The 17,197-nt window shown below is 39.8% G+C and overlaps 1 protein-coding gene across 1 annotated transcript; it reads right to left on the reverse strand.

Annotated features, from left to right (window-relative positions):
* Positions 1 to 13,413: 13,413 nt before the first annotated feature.
* Positions 13,414 to 17,197, reverse strand: LOC129424552 (intercellular adhesion molecule 2-like). Its single transcript, XM_073857018.1, has 5 exons — positions 16,975 to 17,197; positions 16,223 to 16,483; positions 15,802 to 16,131; positions 15,326 to 15,562; positions 13,414 to 15,082 (listed from the first exon to the last, which is right to left on the reverse strand). Exons 1-5 carry the CDS (start codon positions 17,036 to 17,038, stop codon positions 15,012 to 15,014), a joined length of 963 nt encoding a protein of 320 aa, XP_073713119.1. The 5' UTR covers positions 17,039 to 17,197; the 3' UTR covers positions 13,414 to 15,011.

Consider the following 17,197-nt stretch of genomic DNA (forward strand, 5'->3'; position numbering starts at 1 on the left):
TTTATACTGTACATATCCACAAAATCATTCTGACACACCCTTATCTGACAGCGACTACAAACCTTTTATTGATGCTTCTGAAAAACGTGATGAACATTGAACACACATGTTACTGTTAACACATTATTCTTTCTAAACATTTACATTCACTTCTTTGCACAGGCAGCAGAGCTTGTTACACTGAAAGAGGCCTGTAAACTGATGACTGACAAATCTATCACTGTGTTTCTTAAATCCAGATATGCCTTTAAAGTTGTCCATGATTTTGGGACTTTCTGGCAGCACATACATTTTCTTAAATAAGATGGAATACCAATTCTTAATGGTCCACTGATTTCTGACTTATACTTGATGCTATGCTTTTGCCAAAAGTCATAACTGTTTGCAAATGCGCAGTGCACACTAACAAAGCTGATATTATATCCACAGGAAATCACACGCATGCTGCAAAGGCAGCCGCCCTGAAACCCCTTTCTTTTTACTGACTGGGCGTATTCTCACGGAAAGTCGTGTTATAGTCACGCAAAATTTGATTCATTTATTTGTGTCTATGGCATGAAATTCAGCTTATTTTTTACAAATTTCAATAGTTTTTCGTGTCCATGGCACGACTTTCTTTTTTGTGTCATTTTATGTATTGTTTTTTCCTATTTTCTTACCATTGTCGTTTCAGGGTTGGGGTTAAAATCACTTTTACTCTAACCCCAACTCCAAGCGAGAATAATTTTAACTGCGGAAGAAAATCATGTAGAAACCAATACATAAAAGTACATCCTAACCCAAACCCCAAATCTAACCCCAACCCAAGCAACAATGATTTAAAAATAGGGGGAAAAAATGAGACAACAATACATAAAATTACACTAAAAATAATTCTGCCACTGACTTAAACCAACTGTGGTGTTTACATAAGAAGTCATCATGCTTGGTTAGCTAACCTGTATATCTTCCTCTTTTTAAAGCAATGAGATCACCAGCAGCCTCCTCACTTGTCTCTTGTTTACCACAGCAGTAACCCCATTTTAATAAAAAAAAGTTTGTTCCAGACCAGAAGTTAGCAACAGATGTAAATAAGCAAAATACTTTGTTGCAGAAAAAGAAGCAAAATAAGCAAGTTTTAATTCATCTGTCTGTCTATTAACATGTGATTTCAAAATTGGAGACAAAACACTGTAATGTTTGACCTGGACATATATTATCAGGACATACATAACACCATGCTAGTGCATCTTATTTATAACTCTAGATCTTGTTTAAATTTGTTTGTCAACCACAAACCTTTACAGTTTTACCATAAGATATCAGATTCAGTTTTCTCATTCAGTAAATTTGCAGTCACAATTCCAATATTTTCTGTTATTTATTTATTTATGTGCTAGCTTAAGTCGCCGCCCGTCCAAGTGTTTCTTCCTCGTATTGGTTAACATCTCCTTTCTGCTCTCGCCGTAGGTTCAGCCTGCCTGTGTTGGATTACTGTCTCTAATTCGGGATCCTAATCCTGTGTACGGGTTTCTGCTATATGGTTCCCGATTGTGTTTGTCTGCTACTTTTTGGACTGGATGCTTTGCCTTCAAGCGTACGCCAGTTCGTTACTGTGACTCTGTGTCTGCGAGGAGGATTATTGTGTGGCTCTGTGTGTTTCACGGACGGCTTGAGACAACAGTGACTTTCATTAGTGGATTATATTTTCCTGTCTACATCCAGTGTTTCCTTCAACTCTTTATTAAACTACTTGCATTGAGACTCTGACTCTGGGTATTTCCTAACAGTACGAGCGCGTCAACATGGAGTCTGCGAGTAGTGACGGAATGGATGTTTTGCAGTCCACGTTGAATCAACAGGGCGCTGTTATCGACCAACACTCTTCACTTTTAGCTGCAGCCTCACGGGACTTTCTAGCTCTCTCCAACCGGCTCTCTGAGCTAAGCGATCGTCTGCAGCTTATGCAACCCGGTGGAGAGCCTCCGTTTCCTGCACCCAGCGGTGTTTCACCGAGCACCGACCGAGAACCACACACTGCTACACCACCTACCTATGACGACGATCCCAACACCTGCCGGGCCTTCTTACAGCAGTGTTCCTTGGTCTTCGCTCTCCAGCCTCGGAGATTTCCTCATCTATGTCACAAGTAGCGTTTGTCCTCACGCTGCTCACCGGGAGAGCGAGAGACTGGGGAATGGCTGTATGGGAGGTCAAGGCCCCGTGCACGACTTCGTTTGAGGCTCTCAAGGAAGAGATGATGAGACTTTTCGACCGTTCTCTCCAAGGTGACATGGCAGCCGCTGAACTGGTTCGATTACTACAACGAGGATCGTCTGTTACTGATTACGCCATCACTTTTAAAACGTTAGCAGCTACCTGTGGATGGAATGATGCCTCTCTTCGAGTCCAGTTTCTTGAGGGTCTCGATCCCAACATCCAAGATAAAGTCGCTGCACGGGATCCCCCCGCGTCATTGGAAGCCGTGATCGACCTGGCGTTGAGAATTGAGACCCGCCATCGTCAGCGTAATCTCCGCCGGTCGTTTCGTCAGGCTATTTCTTCACCTTAGGTCCTTTTACCTGTGTCTACACCTGAGCCCGAAGAACCAATGCAGCTAGGCAGGCTGCGCCTCACCAACAGCGAGAGACAGCGTCGTCTGACGAATGGACTGTGTTTATATTGCGGAAAAGCAGGGCATCTGGCCGCATCATGTCCAGCAAAAGGGAGCGCCCGCGGGTAAATTCGGGAGTATCGGTGGGCGTTTTCTCCTCTAATTCTCCCTCAAGCCGCACTGTTCTTCCTGTCATGCTAAGGTTTAATCAGTCTGATTTCTGTTTACAGGCATTATTGGATTCCGGTGCGGAGGCAAGTTTTCTAGATGCTGGTCTGGCTGAATCTTTTGGTATCCCTGCTATCCCTTTAGATTCTCCTTTATCCGCTTGGACATTAAAAGGGCAGCATATGGCAGTGATCTCTCATCGCACACCCCCTGTGAGTCTTTATGTTTCTGGCAATCATCGTGAGGTAATCGAATTCTTTTTACTTCATGCATCCCAATCGCCCATTATTTTAGGGCACGATTGGTTGGTAAAACACAACCCTCACGTTGATTGGCAGAATGGTATTGTCTTGTCTTGGAGTTCTTCTTGTCATGTGTCATGTCTCGGTCCTGCTCCTTTGTCTTCTGTTTGTTCTAGGTTTCAGATCCCTGCTGCCGATCTCTCTGGGGTCCCGACGGAGTATTCTGATCTGTTCCAGGTCTTCAGTAAAGCTTGGGCTACCTCTCTACCTCCTCACCGGTCGTATGATTGTGAGATCAAACTCCTCTCAGGTACTTTTCCGCCTAAGGGTCGTATTTTCTCCCTTACCTGTCCAGAAAGAGAGGCTATGGACAAATACATTAATGATGCGCTTAGTGCCGGTCTCATCCGCCTCTCCTCGTCTCCAGCAGGTGCTGGATTTTTCTTTGTGAAAAAGAAAGACGGTTCTCTTCGTCCATGCATTGATTACAGAGGGTTGAATGACATTACTGTTAAGAATAAATACCCCTTGCCTTTAATGTCTTCAGCTTTCGAGTTATTACAGGGAGCATGTGTGTTTACCAAGTTAGATCTCTGCAACGCTTATCACTTAGTTCGTATTAAGGAGGGCGATGAGTGGAAGACAGCCTTTAACACCCCTACTGGTCACTGGGAATATTGCGTTTTACCATTCGGTCTTTGTAACGCCCCAGCTGTCTTCCAAACCATGGTCAATGAAGTGCTGGGAGACATGATTAACAAGTTTGTCTTTGTGTATCTCGATGACATTCTCATCTTCTCTCCCTCCATGCAGATTCACACCCAGCATGTTTGCCAGGTTTTATAACGGCTTTTAGAGAATCAGCTTTATGTTAAGGCGGAGAAGTGCGAGTTCCACAGGGAGTCGGTTTCGTTTCTGGGTTTTGTCATTGCCGAGGGAGAGATTCGTTCCGATCCCGCCAAGGTCAAAGCGGTCGCCGATTGGCCAGTGCCCGACACCCATTAAGAGCTTCAGCGATTTCTGGGATTCGCCAATTTTTACCGGCGTTTCATCAGAAATTTTGGTCAGATCGCTAAACCTCTTACCGCTCTCACTTCCCCTAAGATCTGTTTCCGTTGGAATAGCGAGGCTCAGGAAGCCTTTGATGCTTTAAAGACCAGTTTTATCTCTGCTCCAGTCCTCGTTATTCCTGATCAGGCTAACCAATTTATTGTGGAAGTGGATGCTTCTGATGTCGGCATAGGCGCCGTTTTGTCTCAGCGATCTGTTGTTGACGGTGAGGTACACCCGTGCGCCTTTTTCTCTCACCGGTTGAACCCAGCAGAACGAAATTATGACATAGGTAATCGGGAGCTGTTGGCGGTTAGACTTGCTTTAGGTGAGTGGCGTCACTGGTTGGAGGGAACCTCGGAGCCCTTTCTGGTCTGGACGGATCACAAGAATTTAGAGTACATTCATTCGGCCAGAAGGTTAACATCTAGACAGGCTCGTTGGGCTCTTTTCTTTGACCGTTTTAACTTCACCCTCTCGTACCGGCCTGGCTCCAAGAATGTTAAACCCGATGCTCTCTTTCGTCTGTTCGATGGTTCTGATGTCGAGCGGACCGAAACCATTCTCCCGGAAGGGAGAGTGGTCGGTGCCCTCATTTGGGGAATCGAGCAGCGGGTGAGAGAGGCCGGCCGAGAGGGGGAAGTTCCGGAGGGGTGCCCAACGGGTCGTCTATGGGTTCCTGAGCTGTTACGTTCCAATGTCATCCGGTGGGGTCATGAGTCTAGGTTTGTCGGCCGTTCGGAGAACGCTGGCTGCCATCCGCCAGCGTTTTTGGTGGTCTTCGATGACTACGAATGTCAGACAGTTTGTATTAGCCTGTTCAGTCTGCGCCTGTAATAAGGCGGCTAATCAACCCCCTCATGGTCTGCTTAAGCCCTTACCAATTCCCTCCCGCCCCTGGTCTCATATTGCCCTTGATTTCGTCACTGGCTTACCGGCGTCTGAAGGTAACACTGTTGTTCTGACTGTGGTGGATCGCTTCTCTAAAGCGGTTCATTTTATTCCCTTACCTAAACTCCCTTCTGCCAAGGAGATGGCTCAGATTCTGATCAAACACGTTTTTCGGTTGCATGGTCTTCCGACTGACGTGGTCTCAGATAGGGGTCCTCAGTTCATCTTTCGTTTTTGGCAGGAGTTCTGCAGACAGATAGGCGCTACTGCCAGTTTGTCTTCAGGCTACCACCCACAGACCAACGGACAATGTGAACGGGCTAATCAGGATCTTGGTCGAACGCTCCGCTGTCTGTCGTCACGTTATCCGAATTCCTGGTGCCAACAGCTCCCCTGGGTCGAGTATTCACATAATTCCCTCCCCGTCGCATCTACTAATTTATTCCCTTTTCAATTATCGATTGGGTTTCAACCCCCCCCCCTTTTTCCATCACAAGAACCCGATGCAGCGGTTCCGTCTGCTCTAGCTTTCGTCCGCAGGTGCAGATGCACTTGGAAGCGAGCTAGAACTCTTTTATTACAGAACGCCAGACGAACCAAGGCTGCGGCTGATCGATACCGGCGACCCTCACCTCGTTATGTGTGCGGTCAGAAAGTATGGCTTTCCACCAAGGATTTGTCTCTCCGGGAGCCCTCTCGCAAGCTGGCTCCCCGTTTCATTGGGCCATACAGTATTGTTAAGGTCGTCAGTCCGGTAACGGTCAAGCTTAAGTTACCACCTATTCTTGGTCTCCTGCCTATACGGTTAGGAGATTGTTAGATGTGCGTCGCAGGGGCAGAGGTCATCAGTATTTAGTGGACTGGGAGGGCTATGGTCCGGAGGAGAGGTGTTGGGTTCTGGCTCGAGGGATATTGGACCCTGGTCTGATTGAGGATCTTCGTCGGCGACAAGGTGAGCCTCCTCCGGGACCGCCCGGTGCCGGTCCTGGGGGGGGGTACTGTCACGCCTTCTGGGTGATCGGTTGTGTGGTTGTTTGTGTTTGTTTGTGTTACCTCTCTGGTGAAGGATCCTCACGTGCACACTGGCTCCTCCCTCTCCTTCTCTGATTTGTTTCCAGCCATGTCTTGTTCCCTCTTGTCTATTTATACCTTTCTGTTTTGTTTTCCGTCACGCGCTCGTTGTTAGATCTCTGTCTCGCCGCCCGTCCAAGTGTTTCTTCCACGCATTGGTTAACATCTCCTTTCTGCTCTCGCCATAGGTTCAGCCTGCCTGTTTGGATTACTGTCTCTAATTCGGGATCCTAATCCTGTGTTCGGGTTTCTGCTATATGGTTCCCGATTGTGTTTGTCTGCTACTTTTTGGACTGGATGCTTTGCCTTCAAGCATACGCCAGTTCATTTACTGTGACTCTGTGTCTGCGAGGAGGATTAGTGTGTGGCTCTGTGTGTTTCACGGACGGCTTGAGACAACAGTGACTTTCATTCTAGTGGATTATTATCCTGTCTACATCCAGTGTTTTCTTCAACTCTTTATTAAACTACTTGCATTGAGACTCTGACTCTGGGTATTTCCTAACACCGACAGCTTTTTTGCAGACCTCACAGAATGGAGCGGACAGGTTCCTCTAATAAAATAAATTCAATTCCATAATACATTCAACAGAGGAATGATTCCCAAAGCTCCTGGCTGGTTCATGACAACTGTTGGACAAATTCCCTCTATACACCTGACTTAAGCTACCTGGAATACCTGGAATAATTAAAGGCGCAACAGTTTAAGACTCCATGATGCCCCCGGTTTCAGACAAGGCTTAACAAGACTAGATCTTAGTTAAATGAAGACATTTAAGCATTTTTTGTAAACGTGCCTTGTTACTGGTGTGTATATTGAGACAAATCAATGATTAAAGAAGAAATATTATAGTCATTAATGCTGCAAGTTGAACAAATGGGATTTATATTTTTAATTTAATACAGGCAAAAAAATACAACATAACCACACTTTTTTTCCAGATTCCCTGAAGCAGATATCTTATGTTTTTTTATTTATTAAACCTTAATTCAACCATACTAATCCTATTGCGATATCACTTTCTTAATGGAGATCTGGTCAAAAGAAAGTCACACACAAATGTAATCACAATCCAAACAATACTTATACCAAACAATCAGAAAAAATCAAGTTAGAGAAAAGACAATCTATTACTCAAAGGTGTTATACTTCCCACTTAAATACTTTTTGCAATTCATTCCAGGCCCTTGGAGCACAAAAGATAAAAGCATTACCAAATCCCTTTGTATACCTTTGGGACATTTAATAGAGATCTTGTACTGTACCATAGCTATTTGTATGAACATTTAAGAAGTTTAAATTAATTGAAGGTAATATCCCCAGGAGTTTAAAGGGTTAATTCACTCGAGGACACAAAAGAAGATATTTTGAGAAATGATGGTAAACACACAGCAGATAGTGACCATTAACTTCCATAGTAGGAATAAAAAAATATGATGGAATTTATAAAAATATTCAGCATCGTACTATGCTGGTTCAGTAGTGAGTTTTGTTGTACCAGATGTAGATGTAGTACTTGAAGCATCTAGCACGTTACTCTGTTGTTGCTTCTATCAAACCACATTGTGTGCTTACAATATAATATAAACATTTTTAAAACTTTTTTCATTATGTCATCAATGTACATTATTTGTGAGTCCTGCTTAACGCAATGTTTTTCAATTTTCGCATGTTCATACAAGAGTATAGCAATGTGTCGCAACGCGCATAAACTATGCTTTGCAAGGCTGTGCGTTCGACTGTAACACTCGCAGAAACTTAAAAACTTTCGCAGACTTTACCCAGGGCTTACAACTTCATTCCACGCCTTCACAGAATTATCAAGCTAGAGTATGCCGATCAGTGTTGGGAAAGTAATGCATTACAATTCTAAGTTACTTCGTTACTTAAGGTACACGCTCGGGCGCGCACGCATAGTGTGCGTAAATCTACGTGACAGTTTAATTCAGTGCATTATATATATTTTTAAATTGAATTAATTAAACTGAAAAGTAACTTGCACTATTTTTTTATATTAATGTGTACATTTATAAAGTAATGCGTTACTTTACTTGTTACTTGAGAAAAGTAATATTATCACGTAATGCGCGTTACTTGTAATGCGTTACCCCCTGATGCTGATGTTTAGCGACATCTTGCTGGGAAAATGACATTTTGAGCCTTTAAACCCATTCAGGAATGCTTCTCTGGCTTAACTAGTTTGACATATTGTTGGAAAAATGAACTAGCCTCGACTTTTTCTCCAAATTATAGTAACTTTGTTGCACATCCGTTGTTTGAATCACATTGGCTCAACAACTTAGTTAAAGGAAAACACCACCATTTTTCAATATTTTACTATGTTCTTACCTCAACAAATTAATACATAGCTATCTTTTTTCAATGCATGCCCTTAATCTTTGTACAGCGCGTTGTGAATGTGGTAGCATTTAGCCTAGCCCCATTCATTCCTTAGGATCCAAACAGGGATGAATTTAGATGCCACCAAAATTGGCGTTTGAATAATTGCTAGAGTGCTCAAAAGATTTCAGTGCAAAGCGGTTACTGATCTTAAAGCAAGAAAGTGAATCTCTATAATAAAAATAAATCACGTTGTGCCTCAGCTGATACCAAAAGCATGCAACTAGCGATTTACTGAATAAATTATTATAAATCATTTTCATAAATTAATTTGAAAAAGAAGAGGAATAAAACTTTCAGGACCATTCATTTGTATCTTCCTCACATCACAATCCCTAAAGAAATCAGCAGTGGTAGGAAAATAAGATAACCAATGAATGTGGGGTGACTTCCTGTGAAAGAAAAACAGAAAATGATGTCACATTTTTTTTAGGAGTAGTACTTTTTTACACATCACAGTGTAAAAGTTAATGTGAAAGGTAAATGGTCATGGCAAATTCATAATATCAGCATCAACGATATTCAGTGATGGGAATAACAGCATTATAAATAAATGGCTTTACTAATGGCATTGCTTTTTTTACTTACAAGTATAATCAAATAAATAACTGTTTCCCCTGTTGTAATGCTGTTACCATTACTGACAATGAAATGCTGCATGTTACTATATTGATTTCACTGACGGGTTGGCACAGTGGCTCAGTGGGCATTATTGCTTCACAACAAGAAAGACCCCGCTTCGAGTCACGGCTAGGTCAGGTGGCCTTTCTGTGTGGAGTTTGCATGTTCTTCCTCTGTCCATCGTGTGTATGAACTTGTCTGGATCAACCTGTGTATGGATTAAGCGGTTCTTGTCATAAATAAGAGGCCATAATTTAGCAACTTTCTAGACCCTTTTAGCAACTTAATTAAAAAAAACCCGACTAGGACAAATCTAGCAACCTTTTCTGTCGTGGTTGGAGACTTTTGGAGATTGACGCATTAGCAGGTATAAGTTAGTTCTCTCTTCTCAACAAACAGCGGGTGCTGCTGCTGCTGTTCATACATGTGTTAAGGGACTCACAGACAGCCCGGTCCTTGCGCAGCAGTCCCTCTGAGTCAAACACACCGGCGACAGAGCGATGGCAAGTATACGACGAGCTCAAAGGTAGCGTTCACAAACACTATAATAAGCACTACTTTTTGAAATGCAAAATCTTTATGTAAAGTGCAATGTATGCCCAGAAAGAAAGAATTTCTCCACGTCTGTAATTCAAATATAACATTAATGAAGCACCTCACATTGTCACATGCTGCCACAAAATTTGTGGTGTCTTTAGTGTCCATTTCATTAATTTGACAGATTTAATATTGTGGGCAACCAAGTTTTTTTTTATATTTGAACTTTTTTCAGAAACACATATGTTACTTTACCTGGTAATTTGTTACTTTTATAATGATGTAACACAGTGACTAACTCAGTAACTATTTGTGAGAGATAACAAGTAACTATAACTACTTACTTTTTTAAAGTAATATTGACATCACTGATGATTTCACTTCTGTGCACGTATGTGGAAAAGCACTACTTTAGACTAACAGTAAAAGAATAAAAACCAATGAAGAGTTTCGTTGCAAAACGAGATAACCACCGTTTTTTTAACTGTTCAGAAATCTCGTTTTTTGGTTGTGCATTCCAATTAGTTTCCATTCAACTGCAGTTGGTTTGATTTGATTTAAACCTTCATAACTTAAAAAATACACCTAAGTAGCACCATAAAACAAAATAATAACATGATAACATAATAATAAACATGTTTTGACAAATATGTTAAAAAATGAATTTATCTCGTTTTGCAACGAAACTCTTCAAATACACATCTGTATTGTATAGATCAATAGTTTTACAGATATCAGTGACATTGGACACGCTTTTTAATTTATAACACACCAGCAAAATGGATGATTTCCAATGCTTTACTGCTTGGTGAATCTGTGGATGGAAGAAATGAACTTCTTAACAAAGCACACTCAGTATTATACTGTAGCATTAATTCATACACTTGTAGTGTTAATCATAGCCATAGCAGGAATACATTAGTAGTTTATTAATGCATAGTATAGTTAACAGTTATCCATAACCATTCCAATACTTTATTCACAACTGAAGTGATGAGATTGCACATTCAATTATAATTTTTTTAAACATGTAGTTAAAATATCATAAAAGTTGAGCAATTGACAGAGTATACTTACACTGTACTGTCATCGGAAAAGGTTCTGATGTCACTTTAGGAGGAGGTTGAGGTCCATCTGCTCCCAGTTGCAGCTCTGCTTCACATCTGTACTGAACTCCATAATCAGATCTGTTTGCAGTGATCTGAAGTGTAGATGTTTCATTCACTGGAGTCTTGATGAAGTCAATGAAGGTCTCAGTTTTCACCTCTGTCTCTTCTTTAAACCATTTTACAGAGAGATTCTTACCAGGAGCCACATTCATGATGTCACACTGGAGCTCATACCATGATCCCTCTATCATTGGTCCTCTGTGATTCACTGTGTTGATGGAGACACTATCTGGAGTCTTGTGAAAGAAGATTTTAAGAACTTGATATAACACCAAATGTAGATATTATATTCTGTATTTCAGTTAAAACTCACATGGAAACTCACTGTAAATAATGATTGGGAGAAAAGTTTCACATTGTTTCCTATTGTAGTTTATGTAGCACTGTGGCTGTATGTCCCATCGTCTCAGGTTAGATACATTCCAGGTGATCAGTTTGTCTGTGGTCATGGGTACTCCTCCTTCTTTGGCTTCCCAGCCCATCCCATCATGTGTTTCATTAGTGCTACAATCCACTGAAACAGAGCTGCCGTACTCCACAACAACACTTGATGGGTTGAGCTTTATAGGACATTCAGCTTGAGTACCTGTTAAATATGAAGATTAAAGAGTAAAGTTTTATAATCGCAGTACTCAAATAAAAAATATTTTGGTGATACTTTTTATAAGTTCAGTTAAGCAAATGCAATATACAGTTACTAAGAAATGCTTGGAACAAGTTCACATGTTGGAAATGAGAGAAAACACTCACACCCCTGGTTTCAAGGCTTTATCCTAAACTAATGTTTGAGCTGTCTAAAATGAAAATATCTTGCACTGACAGATCTTAAAACAGCCCAATGTCATTGATTTGTCTCAAGATAAACACCAGTAATGTTTTTTTTCTTCTAAGGAATGTTTATAAAAGATGCTTAAATGTCTTAATTTAACTAAGGTCTAGTCCTGACTTTAGCTCAGCCATCTCTGTGAAAGTAAGCCTTCAAATACTAATCGTAAACTTTATAATAAAAAGTTCAATGACACCAGCTGTTTATTAATATAAAATAACAAAAAAATAATAATATTTAAGTAAACATACAAACCTGTGAGAGTCACAAACTGAGAAAGCGCAGAGAGATAAAAAAATCCAAACAAACTTTGAAGCATGTTGTATGTGTTTAGATTATCAGACTAAAAGTGAAATTTAACAAGATATGTTATAAAAGATCACTCAGCGTATCTCCACTCCACTGAGATCTGTAACGGTTTAGATTTAACTTAAGAAAGAAGTCAAGCAAAAACAAACCACACCCAGCCTTTGATCGAAGTTGCACTTGAGGTTTCAGTAGCATGTTTATTTACATACATTAAACCAATGAGATTATAACTTTTTGGAAGTAATACTGTCATACAAAAATGTAAAAATAATAATATAAGACAATCAAGGAAGTGTTGGTTTGGGGTGCCATGTCATCTGCTGGTGTTGGTCCACAGATTTCTAAAAATCCTTTCTTTGTATTGGTCTTAAGTAATATTCTCATTTTCTGAGATACTGAATTTGTGATTTTCCAAATAAACATTTGAAATATATCAGTCTGTGTTTAATGAATAAATATAATAAATGCGTTTCACTTTTTGAATAGAATTAGTGAAGTAAATCAACTTTTTGATGATATTCTAATTATATGACCAGCAACTGTATAGTCGACACATGGAAGTCTTATATATTCGACTGCAATTCTTAAATATATTTATGACAATGGGACAGCAATAAGGCTCCACAATATATTTAAAGAAGCAGTGTGTAATATTGACATCTAGAGGTTAAACTTGGTACCGCAGTCTTAATTCAAAATATTGGAGACAAATATTTTCACTGAACTCTCCTCCTCAAACTCAACGCTATGGGTTGCCAGAAAGCATCGAACCTTAAGTTTATCTCTTAAATTTTACATGTGTAATGTTTTTGTTTTTTGCAAATAACAAACCCCCAAAGGTCATTTTGAAAGTTGCATCCTGGTTGCATTAATTGGCCATATGCAATTTTATTTAAGTAGCCCAAGGGTAGGCAACGTTGGTCCTGAAGTGCCGCAATCCTGCAGATATTATTTCTCAGAACTGGTGAAATAAATATTAATAAATCACATTTTATTCTAAGTTCCTAGATATGTTTAAAGGCGGAGTCCATGATGTTTGAAAGCCAATGTTGATATTTGAAATCACCCAAACAAACACGCCCCTACCCCAATAGAATCTGGACCTTCTGTTGATAGACCCGCCCCACACATACGCAACCCGGCATTTGATTTGATTTGATTGGCTATAAGTGTGTTTTGGAAGTCGGCCCGTCTCCTTTTCCAACGCGTTTTTCAAACATCGTGGACTCCGCCTTTAATTGAGGTAAACTGTATTATAGCACACATGCAATGAGAATTATAGCACACGTATTGCTATTATTGTGTTATATTATATGTATTGTTGGCATGTGTTTTTGTGGTTTGTTTGACATCAGCAATACAGTAACTTAATAAAATAAATACAATTAATATTAAATAAATATATATATATTAGCCCATTTATAAAGTAAATGTAATGAATTATTATTATTATTATTTAAAAAAATCCATTTGCTGGATTAAAATTAACAACTCAACTTGATGGGTCAAGTTTGCCAAGCGTGTATTCTGTCCTATATTTAACCAGCCATTGGGCTTGTCATGGAAAAATAATACTAATACCAGGATCTGTCCATCAGAGACGATTTATTTACTTGTACAAGGACTCAACGCATATACAGACAACCGATATGCGAAGAAGTGAGGAAGAACTCGAATCTCCTTCCATTATTGTCAGGACTCTGCCACGAGAGTTTGGTTTTATATTTATGTTTTATTGTGATGGCAGAGTTCTGACAGTCTCTTGTTTAATGTGGAGGCCATGCCTTGTTTATTGTGGCATGTGCCTCTGGTGTCTCGTCTTTAGTCCCCGCCCCCTTGTTCTCCCTGTTAATTATTCATTATCAGTTTATCCCTATTTAATCTCCTCTTGTCTCTTGTACTGTGCTGGATCATTGAGTTGTATCATGTCATGTCTCGTAGTCTATTGTGTTTATTCAGTTTTAGTTTCATCAGAATGTTTCTTGTCTAGTCAGTACTGTTATTTCATGTTTCTATGTTGTGTTGCCCCCTCATGGGCTTTTTAGTTTTCTTGTTTATTTGGTGAATGTTCTTTGTTCACTCCCCGATGTTGTCTGCGCTTGGGTTCTCTTGCTCCATGTCTCCAGTCCTCACAGTTATATACGGACATTGAGTTTGTACCACCCCCTATGCTGTTCTATCAAAACCACTACTTATTAGGTGTAGTTTAGACACTTCTGGGTGGTTAAAAATTACTCTACTTGTATCTAGGCAGACGATACATACGTTTTTTTAAGCACATCATCACACAAACAAAAACCACTCTTGCACCGCCATACTTCCTAACCCGAGCCCTCTCGAGCTTGACTTCCTGTCTGCCACCCACGCATATAAAATGTCATGACAGACATAATGAAAGACACATAATGAAAATCATTACTTAAACATTAAGAAACAAAGAATACAAATACATAAACAATAAATGCATAAAGAATACATTTCAATTACAGGCTGAAAACAACTCAATTTGGGTTGTTTTTAACCAAATGTTTCTTAGTGTAAAAGACCTTGACCTTGAACTGGCTACCTGAAAACACAGTAATTATGTTGCATCTGTTGTTCGAATCACATTAGTTCAACAACATAGTTATTGACGTCACATACATGTTATGACGTCTACTAGGCTACTTTATCTGTTCAATATCGAAAAAAAAAAAACATCTAGTTATTGCCGTAAAGAAGGAGCATGGCACCTAATGACAAGTTTTGATTTATTTCCTGACATTTCTTTCAATCTCAGTTCCTTTACTTCGGTCGCCCTTGGCGTATGCTATAGAGCACACACACACTAGCGTTTCACAACTCTTTTTCTCAACGGCTCTGGTAAGGCAAGTGTGGACCAAACTCCTGACATGGTGGGCCGATATAAGGAACAGAAAAATGATGCAATACATTGCGTGTGTCATGAATAATTGCTTTCACAAGATTTCAATGCAAAACATTTACTGATCTTAAACCAAGAAAGTGAATCTCTATAATAAAAATAAAAGCATGCATATCAAACTAGCGATTTACAGAATAATAATTTATTTTCAACATCTATTTTTAAAAAGAAGAGGAAGAAAACTTTCAGGATCATTCATTTGTATCTTCCTCACACGACAATCCCTAAAGCAACCAGCAGCGGTAGGAAAATAAGAGAACCTATGAATGTGTGGAGACTTCCTGTGAAAGAAAAACAAAAAATGATGTCACAAATGTTTTTCAGCAGCAGTACTGGGCTGTTCAGTAGGACCTTGAAAGGTAAGACAAATTCATAATATCAGCTTCAATGATTTTGCTTCTGTGCACGTATGTGGAAAATCACGACTAACAGTAGACCAATAAAAAAGATACAACTGTATGGTATAGATCCATAGTTTTACAGATATCAGTGACAACAGACACACTTTTTTATTTATAACACACCTGCAAAATTGACGATAAACACTTTGTTGGAGTTTCCCAGAGTGTTTGTAGCAGTGCATGTGTAGTTTCCTGGAGTCAGTTTAGAGGATGAGAACACTGCTGAATTTCTTGGCCCTGTCAAATGCTCTGAGTACCAGGAGTAAGTAGCAGGTGGATTTGCTGGTACTGTACAGTTCAGAGTGACGTCTCCATCTCTTTTCTTGATGATCTCCACTAAATCAATGTGTCGTGGTGAATCTGGGGAGGACAGAATTGAACTTCTTAACACACTTAGTATTATACTGTAGTATTAATTCATGCACTCATAGCAGAAATACATTATATAGTAGCTAATTAATGCATGTAGTATAACAGTGATCCATAATCATTCCAATACTTCATTCACAACTGAAGAGATGAGATTGCACATTACATTGGTTGTTTTTAAACATACATTTAACATCTTAAAAGTTAAGCAATTGATAGAGTATACTTACACTGTACTGTAATCTGAACAGATTTAGATTTCACTTTAGGAGGAGGTTGAGGTCCATCTGCTCCCAGTTCCAGCTCTGCTTCACATCTGTACTGAACTCCATCATCAGATCTGACTGCAGTGATATCAAGTGTAGATGTTTCACTCACTGGAGTCTTGATGGTGTCATTGAAGGTCTCACTGTGTACCTCTGTCTCTCCTTTAAACCATTTCACAGTGAGATTCTTAACAGGAGCCACATTCATGATGACACACTGGAACTCATACCATGATCCCTCAGTCATTGGTCCTGCATGATCCACCGTGCTGATGAAGACACTATCTGGTGTCTCTGTGAAAGAAGATTTTAAGAACTTGATATAACACCAATGAATGTAGATATTATATTCTGTATTTTAGTTCAAACTTACATGAAAACTCACTGTAAATAGTGATTGGGAGGAAAGTTGAACATTGAGCTCTATTGTAGCTCATGTAGCACTGTGGCCGTATGTCCCATTTTGTCAGGTTAGACACTCTCCAGGTGATCAGTTTGTCTGTGGTCTTGGGTACTGATCCTTCAGGGGCTTCCCAGCCCATCCCATCATGTGTGACATCAGTGCTACAATCCACTGAAACAGAGCTGCCGTACTCCACAACAACACTCGGTGGCTTGAGCTTTATAGGACATTCAGCTCGTGCACCTGTTATATATGACGATTAAAGAGTGACGTTTTATAATTACAGTACTCAAATATAAAATAATCTTTGGTGATACTTTTTAAGTTCGGTTATGTTAATGCAATATACTGTACTGTTATCAAGAAATACATGGAGCAAGTTCACATGTTGCCTAAGAAATGAGAGACAACACATAACCCTGGTTTAACAAACAATGCTTTATCCTGGACTAAAACACATGTTTGAGCTGTCTCAACTAACAAAATAACTTGCACTGACAGATCTTAAAATATCCCACTGTCATTGATTTGACTCACGATAAACACCAGTAATGTATTTTTCTAAAGAATGTTTAATTAAATGACTTAATTTAACTAAGGTATAATCGTGACTTTAGCTCAGCCATATCTGTGAAAGTAAGCCTTCAAATATTAATCGTAAACTTTATAATGAAAAGTTCACTGACACCACCAGCTTGTTTATATAAAAAATGAATTTAAGTCAACATACAAACCTGTGAGAGTCACTAACTGAGAAAGCGCCGAGAGATAAAAAAGTCCAAACAAACTTTGAAGCATGTTGTGTACGTTTAGATTTGCAGACTAAAAGTGAAATTTAACAGGATGTGTTATAAAAGATCACTCAGCGTATCTTCATAACGTTGTCACTTTACTGAGATCTGTAACTGTTTAGATTTAACTCAAGGAAGTAGTTATGAAAGAACACACCCCAGCCGC

Source organism: Misgurnus anguillicaudatus, chromosome 19 (assembly GCF_027580225.2).
Source record: "Misgurnus anguillicaudatus chromosome 19, ASM2758022v2, whole genome shotgun sequence".
Lineage (NCBI taxonomy): Eukaryota > Metazoa > Chordata > Actinopteri > Cypriniformes > Cobitidae > Misgurnus > Misgurnus anguillicaudatus.